The sequence below is a fragment of the Neopsephotus bourkii genome, unplaced genomic scaffold (assembly GCF_033783945.1).
Source record: "Neopsephotus bourkii isolate Nb327-2 ecotype Australia unplaced genomic scaffold, CSIRO-AGI_Nbou_v1 NB_1655, whole genome shotgun sequence".
In the NCBI taxonomy this organism is placed as follows: domain Eukaryota; kingdom Metazoa; phylum Chordata; class Aves; order Psittaciformes; family Psittacidae; genus Neopsephotus; species Neopsephotus bourkii.
This window is the reverse complement of record NW_026902129.1, coordinates 8,649,957-8,674,314: the sequence shown is the minus strand read 5'-3', so window position 1 is coordinate 8,674,314 and position 24,358 is coordinate 8,649,957. Positions and strand designations below refer to the sequence as shown.

General features: G+C 49.7%; 1 protein-coding gene across 1 annotated transcript in view; it reads left to right on the top strand.

Annotated features, from left to right (window-relative positions):
• The window catches only part of TMC2 (transmembrane channel like 2), a 32,458-nt gene extending 15,979 nt beyond the window's left edge, over positions 1 to 16,479 (top strand). The window contains exons 13-20 of the mRNA XM_061374857.1: positions 455 to 607; positions 2,040 to 2,168; positions 4,809 to 4,876; positions 5,583 to 5,822; positions 7,585 to 7,710; positions 11,384 to 11,462; positions 13,734 to 13,854; positions 14,951 to 16,479. Of these exons, the coding sequence (XP_061230841.1) occupies positions 455 to 607; positions 2,040 to 2,168; positions 4,809 to 4,876; positions 5,583 to 5,822; positions 7,585 to 7,710; positions 11,384 to 11,462; positions 13,734 to 13,854; positions 14,951 to 15,204 (1,170 nt within the window). The 3' untranslated portion in view covers positions 15,205 to 16,479. The remainder of the gene's footprint in view (positions 1 to 454; positions 608 to 2,039; positions 2,169 to 4,808; positions 4,877 to 5,582; positions 5,823 to 7,584; positions 7,711 to 11,383; positions 11,463 to 13,733; positions 13,855 to 14,950) is intronic.
• The last annotated feature ends 7,879 nt before the right edge of the window (positions 16,480 to 24,358 follow it).

Here is a 24,358-nt window from a genome sequence, read left to right as displayed (position 1 = left end):
TGCAGGCAGATAACTGGAGGAAAGGATAAATGTCTAACTAACTGATCCATAGAAAAAGTAACTCTGTTTAAGCTGAGAAGAACTGAAGGAATAAGGGAATGAGGGTGGGTTTTGCCCTGAAAAACTATGAGGAAAGTGAAGGAGAAGGACTGGATGGAGGCTTCATCTGCACACAGTAGTCTTGAAGGAGGTCTGGCTCCTCCATGTGCAGGAAACAGGCTCCTTAGAACTCATGGCTCCCCAGTCTGCTTCAGGTCTGGAAGAGCTCCTGCTCCTCCCTGCTCCTGGCAAAAGGGAAGGAGTTTCTGTGCTATTGCCAGCACTGCAATTCTGTTGTAAGCAGATGCTTATATGACAAGTGGTAACTGGTAGGGACGAGAGGGAAACCCAATGCCTTGGGTCCTCTGGCACCCCTATTTCCTGATAGTTTTGGCTGCGGGGTTCTCTGTTGCAGCTGGCTGAAGAGGATGTGGTGAAGAACATCACACACTGGACGCTGCTTGGCCACCGTAACGCGTCCATGGGGAACAGCAGCAGTGCCACCCCACCTCCCCTTGATCCTGCAGATGTGCCCAGGGGACCCTGCTGGGAGACAACGGTCGGCATTGTAAGAAACCTGTTAGGTAGTAAGTCCCTGGGCTGGTTTGGGGTGGTAGGAAGGGGTGGTTGATGTTTTAACATATCCCTGCAAGCGTTCACACACTGTGTAGATGAGGCCTTCAGTGCCATGGGTTAGTGGCAGCCTTGGCAGTGCTGGGGTAAAGGTTGGACTGGATGAGCCTAAAGGGCTTTTCCAAGATTCCATAAGTCTCTGATTTCCAGGCTTGAAGCTTTCCTTACAAATGACATCTCCTTTCCTGACTCATACAGCAGCAACAAGGCAGTGTAAGTCCTTGGCCACAGTTCTCAAGCCATGGTGGTGAGATCCCCACCTGGAAGCGCCCAGAGCACACACAGCTCTGTGGCATGTGCTGTGAGGAGCACAAAAGGCCAGGTAGCCTGCAGCCATGCCTGCACTGGGGTTTCATTCAGGTCCTCGCTGTGCTTCTGAAGCAAATGTGTTTGCTCCACTTATTGCTGCACTTCATGATGCGGAACAGCTCTGGAGCAAGGGTAAAACCCAACTGGAAGGCATGCCTCAAGGGAACTCCTGACACATCCCAAGGCCATGGGATCAGAGCAGAAATAACCCCTGAAATGCATGCAGGGTGGCCTTCAAGTCCTCAGAATCCCACCCCACAAACCCACCCTGAAACCTTCACCTTGCACCAAGGGGTTCTGCAGCCAGGCTGTGCACAACTTAGAAAGCAAAAGGTGATTTAGATACCACAGGTTTATCAAGCTGTGAGGCTGTGCATTGCTGCGTACACCCAATGGGTCTTCACTAGCTGAGTGCTTTTCAGTCAAGTGGAGGAAAGACCAGCCACCAATGCCCCTTAGAAGCAGCTGATCCTCAGTTCAGCTGAGCTGTCATACTCCAGACCCTTAGTTTATCCCCTCAGACTTTTAAACCTTTCCTTGTGTGTTTCCATTTGAATCCTTGGGACCAGCTATCTCCATCCTACAAGTCTTACTTCTGCCTGCAATTTTACCCTTCTTACCTTGTACATCTCCCTTCTCTGCACTTCCTTACAGCTCTTGTTCACAACTGAGCAAGTCCATGTTAGGTTACGGAGCTGAGCCTCAGCAGAGCCATGCACAATCAACATTACCCTTGCTGTATGTATGTTTTACACCAGCATTATTGCAGCATTAACATTCTGCTCCCAGTGTATGTGCTGCCACAACACATAGTGCATTCAATAATGCTAACAGCAGCTCTCAGGGCTAATGGCTGTAACGGAGCTCATGGTTCCCAAACACAGAAGGAAAGCTTAGGTGCTGCTGGGTGTTTGAAAACAGGCAGGGAGTTTGCTCGTGGCGTGCTTTTCTGAAGGTTACTGTTATATAAAGACAAATAGCTTAATACAGAAACACAGTCCCAAGCACACTGCTGAAATTAGAGGAGCTGAATGTTTTCTCCTTGTTTTAAATCACAGGAGTTTGTAAGGCTCACTGTGTCCGACATCCTGGTGACCTACATAACCATCCTGGTGGGAGACTTCATCCGAGCTTGCTTTGTCAGATTTGTGAATTACTGTTGGTGCTGGGACCTAGAAGCTGGATTTGTAAGTCTGTGCCTTATAGCTGAGAAGACAGAAGTAACTTAAGACCATGCTGCAAACAGATTGGCTTTATAGAATCATAGAATGGTTTGGGTTGGAAAGGACCTTAAGATCATCCAGTTCCAAGCCCCCTGCCATGAACAGGGACACCTTACCCTAAACCATGTCACCCAAGGCTCTGTTCAGTCTGGCCTTGAACACTGTTTTAAATGCTTACAGTGATCCTCCAGTCTTATCTGAGCATTCACTTGATGTAGGTAGCCTCTGCATCACTACCTTGGATCAACCAGTTCCACCCCAGAAAGAACCCCACAAAAGTGCAGTTCTCTCCCCAGCTTCAGGTCTTTAAAACACTGAGCTTAAAAGAAGTTAATCTGATGTTCATTCAGTTTTTATAACCCCAAACCTTTGGGTTTGTCTATATCTCTTCTCAAAGTCCCAGACCTTCCTGTCTGCAATGGAGCAAGGAGCATTTCCTTCCCCTCTCATGTATGCATAACACACAATAGTGCTGGACTCTTTGGTATTCATGACAGCTACATTACCAAAGGAGACAGTACTGAAGCAGCATAAATACAGGAGAAAATAACAGGAGGAGAAGGGGGAAAAACCATTCTTTCCCCTAAGAAGTGACAAAACCAGATGGATTCAGAGGTGGAAATACCTTGCAAGATGACAGATATAGCAGTGCACCAGCTGCCCGAGCTCATACTGGGAGGGTTTCCAGGAGGGGTGTGGGGAAGAGCAAAGAGAAAGGCTTTGCAGGTATCTATAGAGGCCTGGTCAAGCAAGGGCAGTTGAGGCACAACAGGGATTTTGCTGCTTGTGGAGCTCTTTGCATTTCCTATAGGGAAGGCAGAGGATGCTTCCCAAGATGGATGAGAGATTTTAGAGCTTGGAGAACCTTCCTGGCAGCCATGAAGCATGAGATTGTTCCCACTGTGTGTGCTCACAGATCAAAGTCTTACTGAAGCTTCTGGCTTCCTCCTCTGGGCCATGTCCTCCTCTTTGTTAGCTGCCTTGGAGTATTTCTTTTATAAGATCTTTCCTTTAGAAATACCACATGGGGTTTTCGTCATTTTTAAGATGGCCATTGTACAAATAGATGGAAGTCTCTTCTGTCCTGCAGGCTCTCCTTGGTGTATAAAAAGACCCCAAACATTTCCTGGATGTCCATTCTCCACTTCTCAATGCAATTTAAAAGACCTGCTTTAGGGATTATTCCATGCTTCCTTCTTTCCTTTCCCTGGCATTTGGCATCAGCCCATGCAGGCTGTGAGGTGATTTTGCACTGAGAAACAACATGCTGGAGGGGGATTCTTCATGAGGGTCTCTAGTGGCAGGACAAGGGGAGATGGGTTCAAACTGAAACAGGGGAAGTTGAGGTTAGATCTAAGGCAGAAGCTCTTCCCTGTGAGGGTGCTGAGGCACTGGCACACGGTGCCCAGAGAAGCTGTGGCTGCCCCATCCCTGGCAGTGTTCAAGGCCAGGTTGGATGGGGCTTGGAGTAACTTGGTCTGGTGGAAGGTGTCCCTGCTCATGGTTAGAACTGGATGATCTTAAGGTGCCTTCCAACCCAAACCATCCTACAATTCTATGATTTGAAGTAGAAAGGGACTGTAATTAAAAGAACAAAGAAACCAGTATTTGCACCCATGCCTTCCCAAAGCTGGGAGCAGTCAGCAAAGCAAGGCTCTGACCAGGCTCCTTTCCAGTTTTCATCATTAAAGACAAACATCTTAAGCCTCAGCTTGATGAACTGCTGACAGTATTATGTACATGCACGTGGTGTGAAAACCAGACATTCTGCACAGGAAATTTCCAACATATTCCCATCACTTTTTAGAACCATGTTTTCTGCATTGCAGTAGAAAAAGAGTCTTTTTCAATAAAATGTAGAAGACAAATCTACATGTACTTTCATCTACCAAAAGTCAACTGAGTTTTGTGTGCAAAATAGCAGATCTATGTGTAAGAAACAATAGCTTCATCATAGGCAAATCTAGCAGAACACCCATGTATGAAACAAATGCTGCCAATAGGTTAGACCAACCTGTTCTGCACATAGCACCCCTAGCACTCATGTCAGACAGGCTGCTCCATACAAAGCAATATCTTAACTAGCATTCACAGAGCAAAATGACACCCAGTACCCATCAGCTCATGTATTCCCTCAGATTTGTCTCCCTCTGCCCTCTGTGCTCTGCAGCTGGGGACATGAATGCATCTGGTGTTGCATTTCCCTCCAGCAATTCGTTATCACCATTCAAACATTCAATAGGATGGAACTGCAGGTTTGCAGCCAGATACAGCAGCTGGAGTGTTAAAACCTAGTCCCATGCCATGGCTCCTTTGCTCGCAGATGGTTTTGTATTAGAAAGGAGAAATAAACACAGAGCAATCCTAAGCACTTCCATATATCCTTGCCATTTTCAGCAAGCCAAGAGAGAAGCAGCAGCCCAGAGCACGATAGCTCCAACTTTGCTTTCACTGCTCTGCTGCTGGTCACTCGAGTGTTATGCACTCAGCAGGAGCCCTCCCAGAAATCCCTTCCCACCAGCTTTAAATAAGCATCCTTATACCCAGCAGCAAACAATAGCAGGTACCTTTACCAACATCACTCTCCTTTCTCTCCTCATGCAGCCATCCTATGCAGAGTTTGACATAAGCGGCAATGTTTTGGGTTTGGTCTTCAACCAGGGAATGATTTGGTAAGATACTTCCTTCCCCCCCCTCCCCACCCTTGTTTGTGTTTTATATCATTGAGAACACCTGCAAGTGGAGTTAGAAAGCTTCCAAACCAGCTAGAATAACCTTTGGGGTTTGGTTTCTTTGTTTGGCTTCCTGTGCAGAGATCAGAAAGGGATTTGGAGGCACTGCAAGCTTCCACATCAATGCAGGGGTGGGCACGGAGGGGCACATCCCAAAACTGCCCCAAGTGAGGGCAAACAGGAGTTGCTAAGCCCTGCTGTAACAGCACCAGCAGCAATAGGAACAGCACAAAGCACCCTCACCTCCTCTGCGAGCAAGGTTTCCTGCCATGGATTGATAACTTCTGCCTTGTCCCCTACTACAGCATCTCTGCAGATTTAAGGGGTATCTCCATACTCGTAATATTCACCTGGCACTGCCCAAGCTATCTCCAAGAGATTTTTTTGGTCACAAACTGACAAAATCTTTCATTGCAATCACTGAGGGATCAGAGATCTCACTGGTCCTCAATGCCTGGTTACCTTACCCAAACATGGATGCAAGCAGCTTCTCCTTCGGAAGCAGAGGGGTAGCACAAGCCAGCATAGTCAGACTTCATTTGTGGGCATGAAAAACAGCATGAAAACTTGTTTTCCTCCTTTTGAGAGTAAAAAACCTTCCTTCCAGCCTGTCAAAACCCAATTCCTTTCCTTCTTTCCTTTACAGGATGGGATCCTTTTACGCACCAGGGCTCGTGGGTATAAACGTGCTGCGCTTATTAACCTCCATGTATTTTCAGTGCTGGGCTGTTATGAGTAGCAATGTCCCTCATGAACGAGTCTTCAAAGCATCCAAGTCTAATAATTTTTACATGGGACTTTTGCTGCTGATCCTATTCCTCAGCCTCCTGCCTGTGGCTTACACCATCATGTCCCTGCCTCCCTCCTTTGACTGCGGACCGTTCAGGTACTAGCAACACACCACAGAGACCATTGTTGGGCTGTGATATGTGGGATTATGTTCATGAAGTTAATGAAATGCCTCCATTCTCCACCTGGTTAAATCCTTATCAATGGGCTGTGCCCCAATGTAGAGTGCAAACAGTCATCTGGGAGCAGTGAACTGGCTCTGAGCTCCTGGCTGCTGTTCTGCACTGGGCTCCACAAGCTCCTCTGCTGCATGATTCCTGGTGTTTTCCTAACACACACCAATGAAAGCACCAGGCAAAGCAGGGGTGGGACATCAGGGTGCAGCCCCCAGTACAAAAAAGCAACAGGAACACCTCTAATATTGTCTGGAACACTGTGGGAGCAAAACGGGACTAAAGACTCTTTCTAAGACCTTCCATAGAGCCAAGAGCTCCTACAGCATGAGCTGTACTTTACATGTTGAATTGTGTCAAATTCAGTAAATGTAGAATAAAAATGCCATAATAATAAATAAGAATTAAATACGATAGAATATATGTAGGATAAAAATAGAAATGGGTAGGTCTGAGCCCAAAGAGTTGCATCTTTAGGGAAAAAAAAAGGAAAAATGCCTATTTTGGGTTTTAATTAGGACAGAATCAGCACTTCAGGGAGCATTCAGTGGACCGGATTTACATGCCAATAAAGTCTAATTTGATTGAGTAATGCCATTTCCTGGGCTTGCTGAGCCTGACTCAGCAAGGAGCCAGCTTGGAACAAGTTGTCTCTGTAAGACAGGTTATCCACTTGCTAATGGGGAATGACAACAAGGAAGCTGCAAAGCTCAGAGGAGAAGGCAAGAGATCAAAATTCCCTCAGTCCCAAAACAAGGGCAGGTGTCAATGAGCCACGTGGAAAGCTCTGACAAGAAACTCGCTGTACATCCGCTGTCATTCGGAGATGACTAATCTGCAATGTGAAACAGCGATTTCAATTCCCTATCAACCCTTCAAAAGCCACTCAGCCCGATTCAGGCCCTTGGCACACCGCACAGCTTGACTGAGAGCTCGGCTCTCCTGAGCTGCAGGCACTTAGTGAAGCTGGGATAGGGTTTAACCAAGTTTGCCTTTATTGACTCTCACCATCAGGACACCTTCTTGAGCAGAACCCTGCAAGATCCCAGGAGGCACAAGCCTAAATGTGAGGAATAGCTCCTGCAGGGGTGCATTCACAACCAAAGGGATGCTGGGGAAAGAAGGTCGATTACACAACCCAGCCTCTTCCAGATTTGCTCTCCTTTCATACGTAACACTCTCATCTGTTTTATCAATCCGGTTTGAAATTACTCTTTCACTGAGTCTCCTATTAAGCAATAATCACAGCTTGCTATTTCTGTCATTACTTAGCAGCTCTTCAAGTTGGCTCATCGTTTCAGAAAGCTGGCATTTGCATATGGAAAGTCATCTCTGTGAAAAGGCCATCTTTAACAAGATATTGAGTAGAAATATATGATGGGTCTGCAATCTGTAGATTTTTATACACTTCAGAGGGATAAATAGAGCTCATAAAGGAGCCACGTGTGGAAATAAATGGATTCACTCCAAGAGCAAGTTGGTCTTATTCTCATAATCAACGGGGGTCAAGGAGGAATTGATGCACCAATAGATAATCTCAAATGAAGGTAGTTTAAGAACCTTGGTGGCCAAGCACCAGATGATGCTCTGAAAGACAGAGGAAGCTACTTAGTGTTGTGAGATGAGGAGCTATTTTGGCCCTCCAGGACGTACCTATACTCCCTAACCCGCTGTTTGTCTTTCCAGTGGGAAGAAAAGGATGTATGAAGTCATTCAAGAGACCATTGAGCTCGATTTCCCACTTTTTGTTGCCAAGATCTTCAGCTATGTGGCAAATCCCGGACTGATCATACCTGCAATTCTGCTCATGGTGTAAGTTTTCCTTGCAATAGTATATGCCTGGCTGGGGGGAGGAGGTGGAAGAAAAGAGAAGAATGATGGGATCCTAGAGAGCTTCTGCTGAGATAACAGAACAGATTAGGGCAGACACATGCTCACTATTCCCTCACCTTCACCCACCCCAACTTACCAAAATGTGGTTACCTGATCCCATTAAACACAACTTTGCAGATGAAGCACATTGCAGAAAGAGGCCTCATGGATATCAAAGCTGTCACAGCTTCCCTACGAGAAACCTCAGTAGCCAGCAGAACACAAATGGACAGTCCCAACCTGATGCCTTTGGGAGAAGCAATTTCTGTCACAACTGGTGGCATTTAGGGCACTGCTAAGACAGGGCATTCTAAATGTACATGTGCCACAACTATGAAGAGTTGTGGGGCTTGTTTGGGTTTGTGGGGTTTTTTCTTTTTCCAGATAATACAGCTGGAATAATGCAGCATGGACCACAACCACCCTATGCACTGCTCCAGCCTTGGGGAGTGATTGGAAACTGCTCATGGGAAAGGCCCTGGGGGTGCTGATTGATGGGGCTGAACATGAGCAGCTTGTGCCCAGGCAGCCAAGAAGCCCCCAGCATCCTGGCCTGGATCAGCACCAGTGCGGCAGCAGGGCCAGGGCAGGGATTGTGCCCCTGTGCTGGGCACTGGTGAGGCTGCACCTCAAATCCTGTGTTCAGTTCTGGGCCCTCACTGCAAGAGAGACATTGAGGGGCTGGAGCGGGGCCAGAGAAGGGCAACGGAGCTGGTGCAGGGCCTGGAGCACAAGTGTGATGGGGAACGGCTGAGGGACCTGGGGGGGTTCAGTCTGGAGAAGAGAAGGCTCAGGGGGGACCTGATGGCTCCCTACAAGTGCCTGACAGGAGGTTGGAGTGAGGTGGGGTCAGTCTCTGCTCCCAAAGAACATTCTATGGTTCATTCTATGGTTCTATGGGATTTTTTCAGTGCTGTCTGGTCATTTCTGCTTTGAAACAACACTTACATCTCCATCACCTTCCGCAGCACTAAGGCCAAGGCAGTTCTTTCTTTTTAAACACATATTTTTGGCATTGTTCTTGAGGTTTCCGTAGCTATCAAAATAATGGGAAAGCTGTGATCGAATTCTGAGCCCTGAACACTCCACACTCCAGACTAAACAGTGGGAGACAGGGAGAGGGCTGGGGAGCGTATTACATCTGCTTGCCTGCTGTCACTCTTCTTTAGGCAGCCACAGACAATAGAGATGGGCCTCTTGGGCGCTGTGACCCTTCAATTTGAATAGGTTACACTGAGGAAAATACCATTAAATCAAATCAAATCCTGGTTCCCACATTACAAAGTTTCAATAAGAAACAGATTGAGACAAATCCCAACCAAACTGACGATTCCATGTCATCCCTCTTCCTGCCTTGAGCTACAGAGCCTTGGGCAACCTGGTTGGAACTGGATGATCTTAAGGCCCTTTCCAACCCAAACCAGTCTGGTGATTCAATACCAGGGAGGTCAGGGGACAGCACAAATCCAGTTGATCTGTTGAAGAGACACCTTTTATCACCCCTTCTCAGCCTGGGCTATTCCCACACCACAGCCATTCTATCTGTCCATGTCTCTTCAAGACACCAATTTATCTCTGCCTCAAATCTCTTTGCAAACTGAGCGATCCCCCCCTACATCCACACTACCTAAATCACCCCATTTCCCACCCAGCTACACTGTGTTTCCTCTGAGGACAGTAGGTACCTATGATTTTCAGTCATTCAGCAACCAGGAGAGTCACAGCCCTAAAAGAAGTGGTTGCCCCCATGGACAAGTCAGACCTACAGCCCCATGGCAGTAGCTCTTGCATGCCCCAAGAGCATCAGGGGTCTTGCAGAAGTGATGCTGTCTATGTGCACACAAACTTCGCCTGGGGTAATCCAAGACAAAATCATAGGTACCATGCAAGGATGTTTCCTGAGGCTTGGGTCCTTTGCTGCTCTTGGAAATCTCCCAGTTGAAGGAATTACATCCCAGTAAGCTCCCAGTTTCCTGCTTTCTCCCTGAAAGTCTTCAGCTTGGGCTGTGGTGCAGACAGGTAGACAATAACAGTAATTTCCAAGAGGCTTTTGAGGGTCAGAGAGCCCAGATCACCAAGACTGACTTTGGGGTTAATACTAGGCAACAGAAACCAAATGTCTTCCCTCCAGACAGACCCCTGCAAGCAGCCTAAGTACCCCTTCCTGATCTCCCACCTGGAAATTGATATGCCAGGACATGGTGCCTTGATGGGCTCAGCATCTGGCACTCTGCTGCCAATATCCTCAAGCCTGGTTTGAGGATGCTGAACCTGGGCTGAAGCCACACAAGCAGATGTGAGCTTATGGGAAACCTTTATTCTTTTATATATTCATAAAATCCCAGACTGGTTTGTGTTGGAAAGGTGCTTAAAGCTCATCCAGTTCCAACCCCTGCCATGGGCAGGGACACCTCACACCAGACCAGGTTGCTCCAAGCCCCTGTGTCCAACCTGGCCTTGAACACTGCCAGGGATGGGGCAGCCACAGCTTCTCTGGGCACCCTGTGCCAGTGCCTCAGCACCCTCACAGGGAAGAACTTCCTCCTTACATCCAACCTAAATGTCCCCTGTTTAAGAATGGTTTGGGTTGGAAGGGACCCTCAAAGCTCATCCAGTCCAACCCCTGCAATGAGCAGGGACATCTTCAACCAGATCAGGTTGCCCAGAACCACATCCAGCCTGGCCTGGGATGTCTCCAGGGATGGTTCATCCACCGCCTCTCTGGGCAACCTGTGCCAGTGTTTTACCACCCTCATTGTACAGAATTTCTTCCTCACATCCAGCCTGAATCTCCCTGTTTTTAGGTTAAAACCATCACCCCTCGCCCTGTTCTTCCTCACAGGGAAGAGCTTCTGCCTTAGATCTAACCTGAACTTCCCCTGTTTCAGTCTGAACCCATCACCCCTTGTCCTATCGCTACGGTCCCTGATGAAGAGTCCCTCTCCAGATCACCTTTCAGCTCCCTCGAGCTTGGCTCAGTTTTCCCCTGGCTTTTGACATGCCCTTCTCTGCAGGAGAAGGGATTGAAACAAAAGCCAGTGGCTCTGCTCTGACCTGGCTTCTGCTTTCCCTCAGTTCCAGTCTCTGCTCCCTCCTGACAGCCCCTTTCCAGTAGGCAGGAAGCAGCTGGTCCTGCAATGAGGAGGACCGTGCCTTGACCAATATGCTTTTCAGAAGGGGGATCAGGGCCCTGCCATCATTTTCCTAGGGTTTTCCAAAGGTCCCTCTGTAACCTGCTTTGTCACCAGGCCAGGGTTTTCCTTTCAGCCATGTGTTTTATCAGTAGAGTTGGTTTTCAAGGCTGGTGCCTGGTTTCACCACGGTTGGTGCAAAGGAGGCAGAGGGAGCCCACAGCCAGCCCAGGTGGAGGTAGGAGGGCAGGATGCTCCTTTTCCTTTGGCTTGAGCAGAGCTGAGCTGCTGGGCTGGCTCAGCCCATCTTAGCTGATCACGCTATGGGATTCTTCCTAAGCCTTCAGCCCCTAAAAGCAGTTTGGAGACAGGCTGTGGGGAAACTCGGTGTTCAAATATAGCCAGAAAGTTAAATCTTCCCTCCTTATGGGACTTATCACTGCCCTGGCCTTATCACTACAGCAATACATCTGTTTCTGTAGCCTTGCCATCTATTACCTGAACGCCGTGGCTGAAGCGTACCAGCGCGCCAATGCGGAGCTGAAGAAGAAGATGCAAATGGTAAGTATTGATCTGGCAAAGCCATCTTGGAGAAACTACCATGCACCTCAAGTCTGATGGGCAACGTGTGCTTTTGAATTGCTCTGCACTTCTGAACACGTTAGCAACACAAGGGGGAAGAGGCATTTGATGCTTGTTCAGTTGTCTCTGATGGCATTTAATGGCTAATTGCAAAGAGCCTGTCATAGGCTGCTATGTCGTACATCAAAACCACAGTGAGTTTTCCCCTAAACTGCACTTTTCACCTACAAAAATAAGTTCAAGTAATGTTTTGGAGCCTGAGATTTCCCAGGGACAATGATAAACCTATCAGAACCACAGTTTGTACAAGCTGAAAAGCAAAGAGCCATAAATAACAGCATGGCAATAACGTTCTTTACCAGTAATTCTCCAAGCACTTTACAATGGAGGCTGGTGACTGTCAGACAGAAGGGAAAGACAAGATACAGACAGATGCAATGACTCAAATTAGCAGGGTGGGATTTGGACCTCATTATATCTACAACTGAGAAGGGATGCAGCAAGCAGAAAACTATAAGGCAGGGCACCTCAATTAATATGAATGAGGTCTGGCAGCAGAATACCTGCAGCAGGAGCACAGCTCTGCTTAGACAATGTGTCTCAATGAGAAACAGCAAAGCTGTCCTGCTACCAGAGCATGTGCTGGTCTGGCAGCACCAGTTTACCCCAGAGCTTTACTGGTGGGTCTCTAACCCTGTGCTGTTTTGTACTATGTAGATGTGTCCAAAGTGCTAAGTCTTGCATCAGGAAAAGACAAGATGCCACCAAAAGCCTGGTATCAGACACTTTACTGATACAGGGCAGCATCCAAGCCAAGAAAGCAATGACACATAGAGTCATAGAATCAACTGGGCTGGAAAAGCCCTTCAAGCTCACCCAGTCCAACCGTTCCCAGCACTCCAAGGCCACCACTAACCCATGGCACTGAGGCCTCGTCTCCACGCTGTGTGAACACTTGCAGGGACGGTGACTGCAGCCCTGCCCTGGGCAGCCTGTTCCAATGCCTGAGCACCCTCTGGGGAAGGAATTGTTCCTCAGCTCCATCTAAACCTGCCCTGGTGCAGCTTGAGGCCGGTTCCTCTTGTCCTGTCACTCATTACTTGGGAGAAGAGCAACACATTACAGGAAGCAGAGATCAGTGCAACATTAAAAGTGAGGATGTCAGCACTGAGAAATGAGACTCCATAAATTACATCTGAATGCTCAAATTCAGAACCATCAGTTTCTGAATAGTTCACCTGCTCATGCACTTGGCTTAAAATAAGGGCTTGGTGCACAAAGCATCCTCAAGTATTGCAGGAGTTGAACACGTGCTATAGCACACTTGCACTTACAGTCATGTAGTCCATTTCATGCTGCACAAACCTGTTGTGATCACAGTTTAAGGGAGCTCAAGCCTTCAAGCAGGGCTCACAAAGCAGGTCCTGGTATTGCCCAAAGGAACAGCACAGTCCCCCTGCTTAGGAGCGAGGGATGCGAGCTGCCCAGTCATGGCAGGGGCTCAGCAGTTGGAGCCCACCACAGTCCCCTGTATGATGACCTGCTGAGCTCAGAGGCATCTGCTGCAGCTGCCCCCAAAGTCTGGCAGCTTTGCCAAATGGCTGTAGCAAGGCCACAACCACTGCCTTGCATCCCATGGCCCCAGCACACAGCTTCCTCCATTGGCAAAGCACTCTTCTGGGAGGGGAGATGGAGATGGAGTGGATCCCATCCACACTTTCTCACACTGCAAAGAGAGGGCAGCCTCTCCCTTCCCCATATGGAACCCTTTGTGTGAGCAAAACCAGCCCCTGGGGTATTTTCCTCCTTCTGCCACTCAGAAGGAAGTCTTTTGAAGACCTAAAGACATCCCTACAGCCTATCCCCATGCTGCTGTGCCTTCCTCCTCTTCCTCTGGCATTTAGCGCTCCCTCCCAAGAGATACACATTTAAACCAAACCAAAACCCCAGGGAGAGCAGACTGACAGCTCCAGAAACACACAGACAGCCTGGCACCCCTACATCACGTTGTCAGCAAGCGCTCTGCCCCAACAGCAGCAGAGCCATTGCTTCCCAAGCTCTCAGTCCTGCCTGGACCTGCTTTCTTTCCCTAAAGCCCTTGGACTCCAGACCAAGACTCAGCACCTTGAGCTTGGCAAAGGGATTGCATTCATATCAACACACACCTAGGCAAGCCAACCCTGATGTCAGGCCACCTTTTCACAGGTTATATCTGCAGTTTCACACTAAACCCAATGGTTTTTATTGCAGCAACGTGAAGAGGAGAAGAACAAGAGAAACAACAAAGCCAGCACTAACCCCATGATGCAAGACCTGGAGGATCTATTTACACCAAGTACAAAGAATGAAAGTCAGCCCAAGCAAGGAGAAGGTAAAAACTAACCACACACATGCACACATCCCAACACTCCTGCAAATGCTCCTTTTGACACCAGACTGGCTAAGGATGGAGAAACTGGAGTGACACACATTTGTAAGGGATGGGATAATATAACTAGCACAGATTTTGTCCCCTTAGAGTCCATGGAGGAAGGGCGAGTTTTTAGACTGGATTATGTCCCACATAGGCTTATCACAGTGTTGGAACTGTAGTCCAAAGTTCTGATTCATATTCCAGCTATTAACCATGTCGGTCATGGAACCAGCAATTCGTTCTAGGATCAATACTGGCATTCCAGCATTGTTCCTGGGCTGATGAGCTGATCCAGGCCCTGACTTTCCTCCAAATGGAGGTTTTCATTGAAGAATCCATTAGGAATGAGGCAGAAGCTTTTTTATAGGACTGTGTTGGTCTTAGAGCAAATAAATGCTGTAAGCTCTGCTGCAGGGGTCCATGGCTGGGCAGAAGGCTGCAGGAGGAGGCACTGGCACCAGGGTTTGGGCACTCTCAAGGAATTCACATCCTCCAGGCATGCTCTGAACCAGCCATTTCCTGACCTCTCACCTGTGAGAAGCAGTGCAACACACGTGAAAGATGCGGGGTTTACCCCGATGCAGCCAAGTAAAGCAGAGCAGTGCCACCGCAGCCCTCTCGCGTTTAGAAGGGCTGTTTCTTGGAGAGGCCAAGACAAGCTGCAAAGTTCAGGCTGACCCAATAGAGATCCCCCTCAGAGAAGACCCAGGGCACTCATTTAAATGGAAACAGTGCTGGCAGAGTTGTGGGTGCATTGGAAATAGAGACTAAAACCAGCGATTACCCGTGACCACCATGTGGCTAGAGGTGGGCCAGCAGGGCTGGTAGGACTGCCACCTCTTCATCAGCAAGAACCTGCAGAGAGAGCTTGGGCAGCACATACTGGCTGTTGGCCAGGGGCTAATGGTCTTAGTTATGGCTTCATCACTCTGACACTCAAACACTAATCCCATACACTGGAGTTATCACCCATAGGAGAAACAGCAGCCACTGTGGAGAGGAAGAAAGGCAATGCTTACCCTCAAGAAAATAACATCCATAATCTTCCCTCTAGACAGGAAAAGAGAGCCTCCACATGGAAACAGCCCTGTGGGGACACAGGGCAAGGCAGCAGCCCTGGATGGCAGCCCCATACCTGGTGGGAGAGGAGCAGCGTTCACCCCACCGCCGCACGTGCTGGTGACACAGCCGCTGGCACTGGGGGTCCGAGCACCTTACCCTGGCCAGCACAGGCCAAGGGGGCACCCATTGGGACCAGTCCCTGGGAGGGGGAGAGGGCAGCCACGCTACCCATATGCTCCTCGATAAGCCCAGTGATGTTCCTCCTGTTTGACATGGAAACAGAGGTGCTGCATGAACTGCTGTAGGCTTAGTAGGAAATGATTACTGTATGTTGGTCATCCACTAGTGACCATCTGTTTCTACCTAACACTATCTAAAGCAGCTGTGTTTGGAAGCTTAACAGCACTTTGGAGTTGTAACCCTCAATGGCTGTGCTGGCTTTGAGCATGGAGGAAATGGGAGGAGGTCAGGATGAAAATCAGCTGTGGCACTGCTGAGCTACTACATACCCAACACAGCCCTGTGGCCCCTAACATAACAGCAGCACGGTGAGTTCACTTGGTGGTGCAAGTGCTTGCCAGCCCTTTCAAAGGCTTCTTCAGTTAATAAAAGTAGTGCGAGTTCATGTGTCATCTCAAAGGGTGTTGGGTTCTTTTGCTGTCCCTCTACCTGAGGAATTAAGTATATATGAGTGTCTGTGTCCAGCTGCATGGCAGCCACTACTAGGAGTGAAGGAGCCCTGCTATACCAGCACAGGAGGAGGTGTTGTCAGCAGCATTTTGTCCATCATGACAGCTTTCCTCCAGTCTACCACCTCCAAACTCTCATCATTTTGTTCCAAGCGCACTGTGTACCTCACCTCTGCTTCCCACAGGCTCCTCCTTTGCTCCTTTTTTCATAGTCCATTGTCAGCTTACACCATTATTTCAGGCCTTAGATAGAGAATCACAGAGTCATTAGGGTTGGAAGGGACCTCTGGAGATGACCCAGTCCAACCCCCTGCCAAGGCAGGGCCACCCAGAGCAGGTCACACAGGAACGTGTCCATGAGGGTTTGGGATGGCTCCAGAGAGGGAGACTCCACACCCCCCCTGTGCAGCCTGTTCAGTGCTCTGACACCCTCAGTGTAAAGAAGTTCTTCCTCATGCTGAGGTGACACTTGTTGTGTGTTAGTTTATGGCCATTGCTCCTCATCCTGTTGCTGGGCACCACTGGGAAGAGTCTGGCAGCATCCTCCTGGTACCCACCTTTGAGACACCAATCTGCATTGATGGGACCCTCCCAACCTAGCAACACCACCCAGCACAGCTAATAGACTAGAAGTGCTTTGGCCTAGTTTCTGATTGTAACAGCTAGGAATTTCTGGTACAATTTAAGGATCACATCTTCCAGACCTACAGAACTTCCCAGGGCCCCCTGTAGGACTTCTCTGCATTGATCTGCTCTTTTACATCTACAGTTTCTTCCTGTTGTTGACACAAACTCACCCGGGACAGCTTAGATCACCTGTAGAACCATGGCATGGTTTCCTATGTGTTTTCCTCCTTCCTAACAAATAAACTGTTCTGCAGCAAAACCAAACCCATAAATACAGCCAGCAGCAATCCCATTGCAGCGGGGAGAGTTGGGATTAAATGCTCTCACCTTGAGTTTTCCCACTAAATGCCACAAATCTTGCCATACATACTCAGGACAGCAAACCCAGTAACATAATTCTCCTCTATGGCTTCACAGTCTGGGAATATCCACCTTTGAGGAGCTGGGTAAAGGGGTCCAGTTAGGACCCCTAGGGCAGGTTGGGGAAAGGATTCTGGTTTTCGGGTCCAAAACAACAAAAGTATTGGGACATCTGATTCCCCATAGGAACTAAGAGGACATTTCCCTTAGCTGGGTCCCACAGAGAAGGTCCTGTCTTGCCTCTTTGCTATGAGAGCTGCTGATGCAGCATGGTTTTGTTGCCTCCTTCACCTCTGTCTGCAGAGACACCCAGCCACTGGACCGGACACAAGTCACACAGGAGGTGGCTTTTTTAGGGAGAAAGAAGCTGTTGTCCCCATTCTTCTGCATATGTGTCCATAGAAAACATAGGTCAGAAAGCTGGGATAAAGCTTTGCCTACTTACTGATCCATAAGGATGTCACAGAAATGACACAGTGCCCTGGTTTCACCCCGGCCAGCCTGCCCTGCAGACTGGTACCCTAGGGAATGGCTGCATAATGAGGAATAGGATTTCCCTCCTCTTAGCTCCTCATCTCCCATTGAAACATGATTTGGAAAGGGGAGACGTGGCTTCAGATCTCACTCAGCTCTGCAAGAAAACGGAAAGGGGCTGAAAACTTGCATGTGGATATGTGTGTGCACGCATGGAAGAAGAGGAGAGAACATGACTCTGTACTATCTAAAATATAAATGAAAACAAATATAAATTATACATACATAAAAGTATTAAATATAAATATTATTAAAAATTCAATTTAATGTAAATATTAACTATAAATTCTTTTATCAATATAAATATCTAGGTAATTCTTTTGTTGTTCTTCACCCTGAAGCCTTGTTTTCAAACAGGCAACTCCCATGGGCATCAGTTTTTGGTCTGTGCGGTCAGACACAGCCTGGAAAGACTGAGCATCTGCACAGCGTTCCTCATGAGCAGGCATCTCAGCAACACAGATAGGAAAGCCTGACAGGACAGCTCTGCAAAGCACACGGGGCTGAAGCGGGGCTGTGAAAGGGATGCGAACACACACACTCCTCTGAGGGTCATCCACCCATCCCTTTTACCCTGTGCTTGGCTGTGGTGTGAGACAAACTGCTTGCCATACTCACAGGGAATGGAAAACAGTAGACACCACTAAACAGGCTTGCTCATAAAGACAGAAAATTAGCCTAAATAACTTATGTGTATGCAAAGAATAGAGTGATTTTGCATCCAGCAGCATAATACCAAGGCCTTGGCTTCTCCAAAGCAGAAAACTCAGCTTTTCACTCCTAACTTCCTTCCAAAACAGCACTTTGAAAGAGCTGAGCCTGCATTTTCAGGTAGCTTCTATGAAGCTCTGCCAGGAGAGAAAGGGAACGAGCATTGCACACCAGCACTGCTGACAGCATTCTGTTCCGATAGCCTCGCTTGCTCCAGACACCGCTATTGTGTTAAGCCCTCTTTCATCCGTTCCTGTAGCTGACACAAAGCCATCCCTCCCACATCTTGAGCTTTCCCAGCCTCAGGACTGGCACCTCACTTGAAACTCTGAGCTAGAGGTCTCTTGTATAACCCAGCTCCTCTCTTCCTTGAGACCTTCACTCTCTGTTGTCACACAGCGCTGCTCGTGGCAGGGGGAGAAGGGGCTCCTCATACCAGTCATAGGGTTCCTCATCCCAGTCATACCAATTGGCAAACCAGAGCTCTGGGGAGGGATTTTTGCTCTCTTTCAGGGTCTCTATAGTTTGGAGAAGAGGAGATTGAGGGGTGACCTTATTAGTGTATATAAATATATAAAGGGGGAGTGTCACGAGGATGGAGCCAGGCTCTTCTCAGTGGCAAACAATGATAGGACAAGGGGCAATGGGTACAAACTGGAACACAAGAGGTTCCACTTAAACCTGAGAAGAAACTTCTTCTCAGTGAGGGTGACGGAACACTGGAACAGGCTGCCCAGGGAGGTTGTGGAGTCTCCTTCTCTGGAGACATTCAAAACCTGCCTGGACACGTTCCTGTGTAACCTTATCTAGGTGTTCCTGCTCCGGCAGGGGGATTGGACTGGATGAGCTTTTGAGGTCCCTTCCAATCTCTAACATACTGTGATACTGTGATACTGTGAAGGTGCCAAGGAAGGGCATCATCCATACATCTCATCTAAAGAAACCTCTCGGCAGCAAAGAGGTTCCACGCACCACAACACCCATCACAAGGATAGAGGCCACTGTCTCCAGCACCCACTAAGACACTTCCACCATCGGATCCAGGCGAGGAACACAACCAACAGCCATTTCCCCATGCCCAGAGACAATGCCTGGTGATGGAGGCAGTGTGTTTGCAGCCTATCCCACCCCACAAGATGCACTGCTCAGCATCCCCACCGTGCCTTTCCCGCTGGTGAAGATGCACTAAAACTCACTCTGATGTCCTGCAGACCTCATCAGGCCATGGGTGCAGCAGGTTGCCCACCTCTCTGCACCCCAGCATGCTTGGACCCCTCTATACAACAACATCAGGTGCTTTTGCTGCTGCCAAAGCAGGTAGAATGGGGACCTTTGAAGCCAAACCAGGGCTCTGCCAAGCAGCAGTGTCCTGACAACAGACATGAAGTGCTCACCAGAAAGCTTCAAAGAGTGATCCCCCCCCTTCCAGTTCACGCTGCCTGCAGCACTATCAGCCCTGCCATGGGGATTTTCCTCTCTCCATCATGCTCTTCTTGCTGCTTGCCTAAGCCCTTTGACAAGTGGCAGCCCGGTTTCATCTGCAGCCAAGGCTTCAGCGCTCACAAATGCTCAGATACAGTTTTTCCTCGGGGGAAAAGGTAACTCTGGAAACCAAGGGTTTCTAACACCGGCCCATTCCTCGCACGACACAGTCACCATTGCTGAATCAGGAGTCAGCAGTGTGTTTTTAATGGTCTATAACAACACAAAGCTAATGCAGGGAGGCTTGGCTTTGCTGCACTCCTTCATTTCCAGTCATAGGCCCCAGCTCCCTGCATCCCCTTCAATTCAGCCATCTATAGACCAGCAAAACCAGTGGTGGGCATTGTCTCAGAGTCTGAAATGGGTGCCATGTGGTGCTGCCCAGGAATACCCACATTCCACATGCGCTCAGCAAACAGAGGGAGAAGAGCCCACAGGCAGGCAAAAGCTACCATCACCATCAAACCCTCATGGAAAGGCCATAGGGAAAAAGCCACCCAACGGTGGCAGAGCAGCCAAGGAGAGGGGCAATCACAGAGGGTCCCTCCCACCTCATGGAATGGTTTGGGTTGGAAGGGACCCTCAAAGCTCATCCAGTCCAACCCCTGCAATGAGCAGGGACATCTTCAACCAGATCAGGTTGCCCAGAACCACATCCAGCCTGGCCTGGGATGTCTCCAGGGATGGTTCATCCACCGCCTCTCTGGGCAACCTGTGCCAGTGTTTTACCACCCTCACTGTACAGAATTCCTTCCTCACATCCAGGCTGAATCTCCCTCTTTTAGGTTAAAACCATCACCCCTTGTCCTGTTGCAACAGGCCCTGGTAAAAGGTCTCCCTCCATCTTTCTTATAGCCCCCTTATGTACTGAAAGGCCACAACAAGGTCTCCCTTGAGTCCTCTCTTCTCCAGGCTGAACAACCCCAGCTCTCTCAGCCTTTCCTCACAGCAGAGCTGCTCCATCCATCTGATCATCCTGTCCCTTCTCTGGCCCCGTTCCAACAGGTCCACATCCTTCCTATGCTGAGGACTGCAGAGCTGGATGCAGTGCTCCAGGTGGGGGCTCACCAGAGCAGAGCAGAGGGGCAGCATCCTCTCCCTCACCCTGCTGGTGACCGGACCCAAGGCAGGAGGGTGATGCTGGACACAAGAACCCAGCTCTGCTCCCCGAAGCTCCTGCCCAGGGGACCTGGATTGGGGTTGAGCATCATTTAACCCAGTTTACAGGGGGTTAGAACCCAGCAGCCCTGCGCCTACTGCTGCCACACAGGAGCTTTACAGCGGCAGGAGGTTAAAGCAGGAATGGAGGCGAGGAGAGCTCTGGTGGGAGCCCAGTGGTGCTTGCACAGGCTGCTGGTGCTGCAGGAAGGGCAAAAAATAGCTTCAGCTCGGCTGAGGATGGAATAAGAGCAACCATAGCAGCGTGGCACCGTTACCTGTGTGGCTCAAGGAGGGCAGAGCATCACAGCGTGCAGAGCACGTTAGTAGGAGGTGGGACATCAATAGTAACCCATTCTAACAGGGATCAGCAGCTGCAGAAACATCCCAGGCTGTTGTGGCCTCCCCTTTCCCCCACTCTCCCTCCCTGTTCAGGGAAACCAAGGCTATTTCTGCAGAAGGCTGCAGATCCAAACCTTTTAACTGGGAAAGGTTTCACACATATGGGCCTTTTGGGTTGGTTTTGGGGGGTTTTGGCTAGCAGCAGCAGTAGTGAATAGTTTAGTGCCCAAGCAGATGTTTAGGAGCTTCAGAATATGAAGGTTATTATCAGATCTCTTTAGGTAGGGTAATGGGAGGGCTCAGGGCCAGATAGAGGAGGGGGAAACAACGCACTGCTTGAGCACCGACCACAACAGCTAAGCCCACCCCAAGCCTCAGCAAGGAAAGAAGAGGCTGCTCTGGTCCCCCCCCCTATTCCCCTCCAGGTCACACTGCCCCATGGGAAGCACTCATTGCTCTTATCAGCAGGAGAGCCCCAGGAGCCCCTAATCATGAAGCCACAGACCCAGAAGACAGCAGGGCCCTACAGCAGCCCTTGTGTCTCGGGAAGCACATTAGCTCACACGTGCACACCAAGCCTCTTCCCAAGCCGCAGCCAGCCAAGAGATGCTCTGCTCTAACACAGCTGCCCCACAATGGACATGAGGACGGAAGGTCAGTCCATACCCTTGTAACAGTGGAAGCTTCAACATTAAATGAACACAAAAGGTTGGTACTTACTTAACAGAGCATCCTCTGGATCCCAGGGGAGCAGAACCGGCACAGGCCAGGCTGTGAGCACAACAGAGCAGCTTGTCCCACCTGGGTACCACGCAGCGCTGATAACTTGAGCATTGGGAACTCAGGGGATCCCACAGATGGGACATTCTAATGGGGTTCCTGCTTCCCTCTTCGAGGTGTGGCTCCAGGAATCCCCGTTCTCCTCTTGGAACACAACCACAAATGTGCTGCTTTCTCAGAGGGGAAAACAAGGTTTGAATCAAAGCGCAGAAGCATCCTGGGAGTCACGGAGGGATCAAGGTCACGCTTAAACAAACCCAATCAAGACTTAAAACCAAGCTCAAAACCTCCCAAAGGGTTGAATGCTTGGAATCAGAAACACAAGCTGTGAATGGAGAGCATCACCTGCCTGCAGCAGTCAAAGGGGGCTTGCCCCACCAAGCCAACACCCACCCCACTCCTTATGAGCAAGGGGGAGGAGATGCTCCAGCCCCTCACCCCTGAGGCTCGTAAAGCCTTACCCAGCTGGGAGCAGGCTATGGCACAAAGGAGCCTTCAGAAGCACTGCTGAGCAAGTGCTGCTGGCTTGGTCTTGAGGGTGATCTTGCCTCTCAGATTAGAGCCCCTAACAGCAGAATAACAAGTGAAGGAAAATGGTTTATGCTCCAGTTCCCCCCCTATGCATGCTCCTTAATGTTTCCCTATATAAGCAAAGCCAATGGGTGCAATGAGTTGGGTACCTGTGAGCTTTGGGGGTACTAGGGACAAGCCACTCTAGAAATGCTGGAAGCAATAAGACAAGCAGGATGGATGAGCATCTTCATCTAGGGGCACTGTATTGCTCTGCACTGAAAGCCAGCAGCATCCCACACTTGCTCCCTTAGGGAAATTAAGAGCAGCTGAGCACGGAGGCAAGTTTAACACCCAGACACATAGAGAACAACACAGGGTCTGGGTTGGGGTTTTGGTTACAAACAGTGTACTTTGACCCCTGTGAGAGGGTGGCACCATCCTGCTGCAGGGAAGCTAAAGCCAGGCAAGAGGCAATGCAAGCCTCGGTGGGACCAGCTCTGCTCCCACTGCAAGAGGTGGAGCCAGGCGCTGAGGATGCACCAGACCCCACAGCCAGGGGCTTTGCAGTGGTGTGAAGTGGCTCCCGCAGCACTGAATAGCAGCGGGGATGGTTAGGAGGGCAGGGAGTCACCTCAAAAGGCTCAGGTGTGCTTACAAAGCAGTTTTTGGCCGTCCTTCCCCTCTGCCCTGCTCCCTGGCCAGCAGCAGCGGTGGAAAGCGGACAAACCAGGAGTAATAGCTCCATCTACTGGGCCCTTGGAAACGATCCTCACGCCGGCACTTGGCAGCGGTGCGGCCCAGCACCATCATCCTCCTGATACCTGCCAGGTGGGAGCGATGCTCCGAGGGCTGTCTGCCCGTGTTTGTTAACATACCCGTGTCCGAGAGCAGTGACAGGCAGGTAGGGTCATCCTCCCCTAGCTCAGACCCAAAAGGCAAACATAGAACCATAGAATGGTTTGGGTTGGAAGGGACCCTCAAAGCTCACCCAGTCCAACCCCCTCCAATGAGCAGGGACATCTTCAACCAGATCAGGTTGCCCAGACCCACATCCAGCCTGGTTTGGGATGTCTCCAGGGATGGGGCATCCACCGCCTCTCTGGATAGAGTAGGGTAAAGGTAGATCAGTGTTACCAGCCTGCAGGTGGGAAGAGTGGAACATCAAGCAAATGGAGCTGAGACTTCAGCTGTGCATAAAGCCCTCTTGAAGAGAAAAAGCCTTGCAGTAAACCTACAACAATACTTGGGTACTAAAATAAATAGGTGATTATTTGAGCAAAGAAATGACTGGAGAGGAAAAGGAACATCTGTGAATGTGGGCACACAGATTACAGAGGGAATTAGGAAGCACGTGTGTATGTGAGACCCACGGATCACAGCGTAGCATACTGTCCTCAACAGCTCGTTTCTCCAGAGGGGTTCTGTGATGCTCAGCAACACCAGGTAGCTCCTGTTGTGACCAAATGTGGGAGAGAAAGGCTGCCCTAAAAACCGTATCTAGCCCAATTAAACCAACCCAAACACATAAAGAAGATCCCTCTCTCCTCCCCTGTGCCCCTGCATGCTAGGAACTGCAGTGGAAGGGGAGCTCTGCTGCAGCAGCCAAAGCTGCCTCCTTTTCCAGAGGCCTGCTATCCATCCCTGCTGCAGGGATCCTGTCAAATGAGCCCTTCCACCTCACCCCAGTCACCCCCAAGAGGCAACTCCGATTCCACATGCAGAGATCTGAGGGTATCAAGCTATTTTGGGGAACCTCAGAACTGGGGAGCGCATCAGCAGCCACGGTCCCCAACCCAGCTACAGCACCCACCCAGGGTCTCAAAGCCAACAGGCTCTCACCATCCCCTGACACACAGTGACCAACTGCAGGTGGCAGGAAGGAGCCGACCACTGCTGAGCGCTGGGAGGAGAAAGGCTCAGGGATGTGACAGAAACACACCTGAACCCCAGACTGGTTTGGGTTGGAAAGGACCTTAACTCATCCAGTTCCAACGCCCTGCTATGGGCAGGGACACCTCACACCAGACCAGGTTGCTCCAAGCCCCTGTGCCCAGCCTGGCCTTGAACACTGCCAGGGATGGGGCAGCCACAGCTTCTCTGGGCACCCTGTGCCAGCACCTCAGCACCCTCACAGGGAAGAGCTTCTGCCTTAGATCTAACCTGAACTTCCCCTGTTTCAGTTTGAACCCATCACCCCTTGTCCT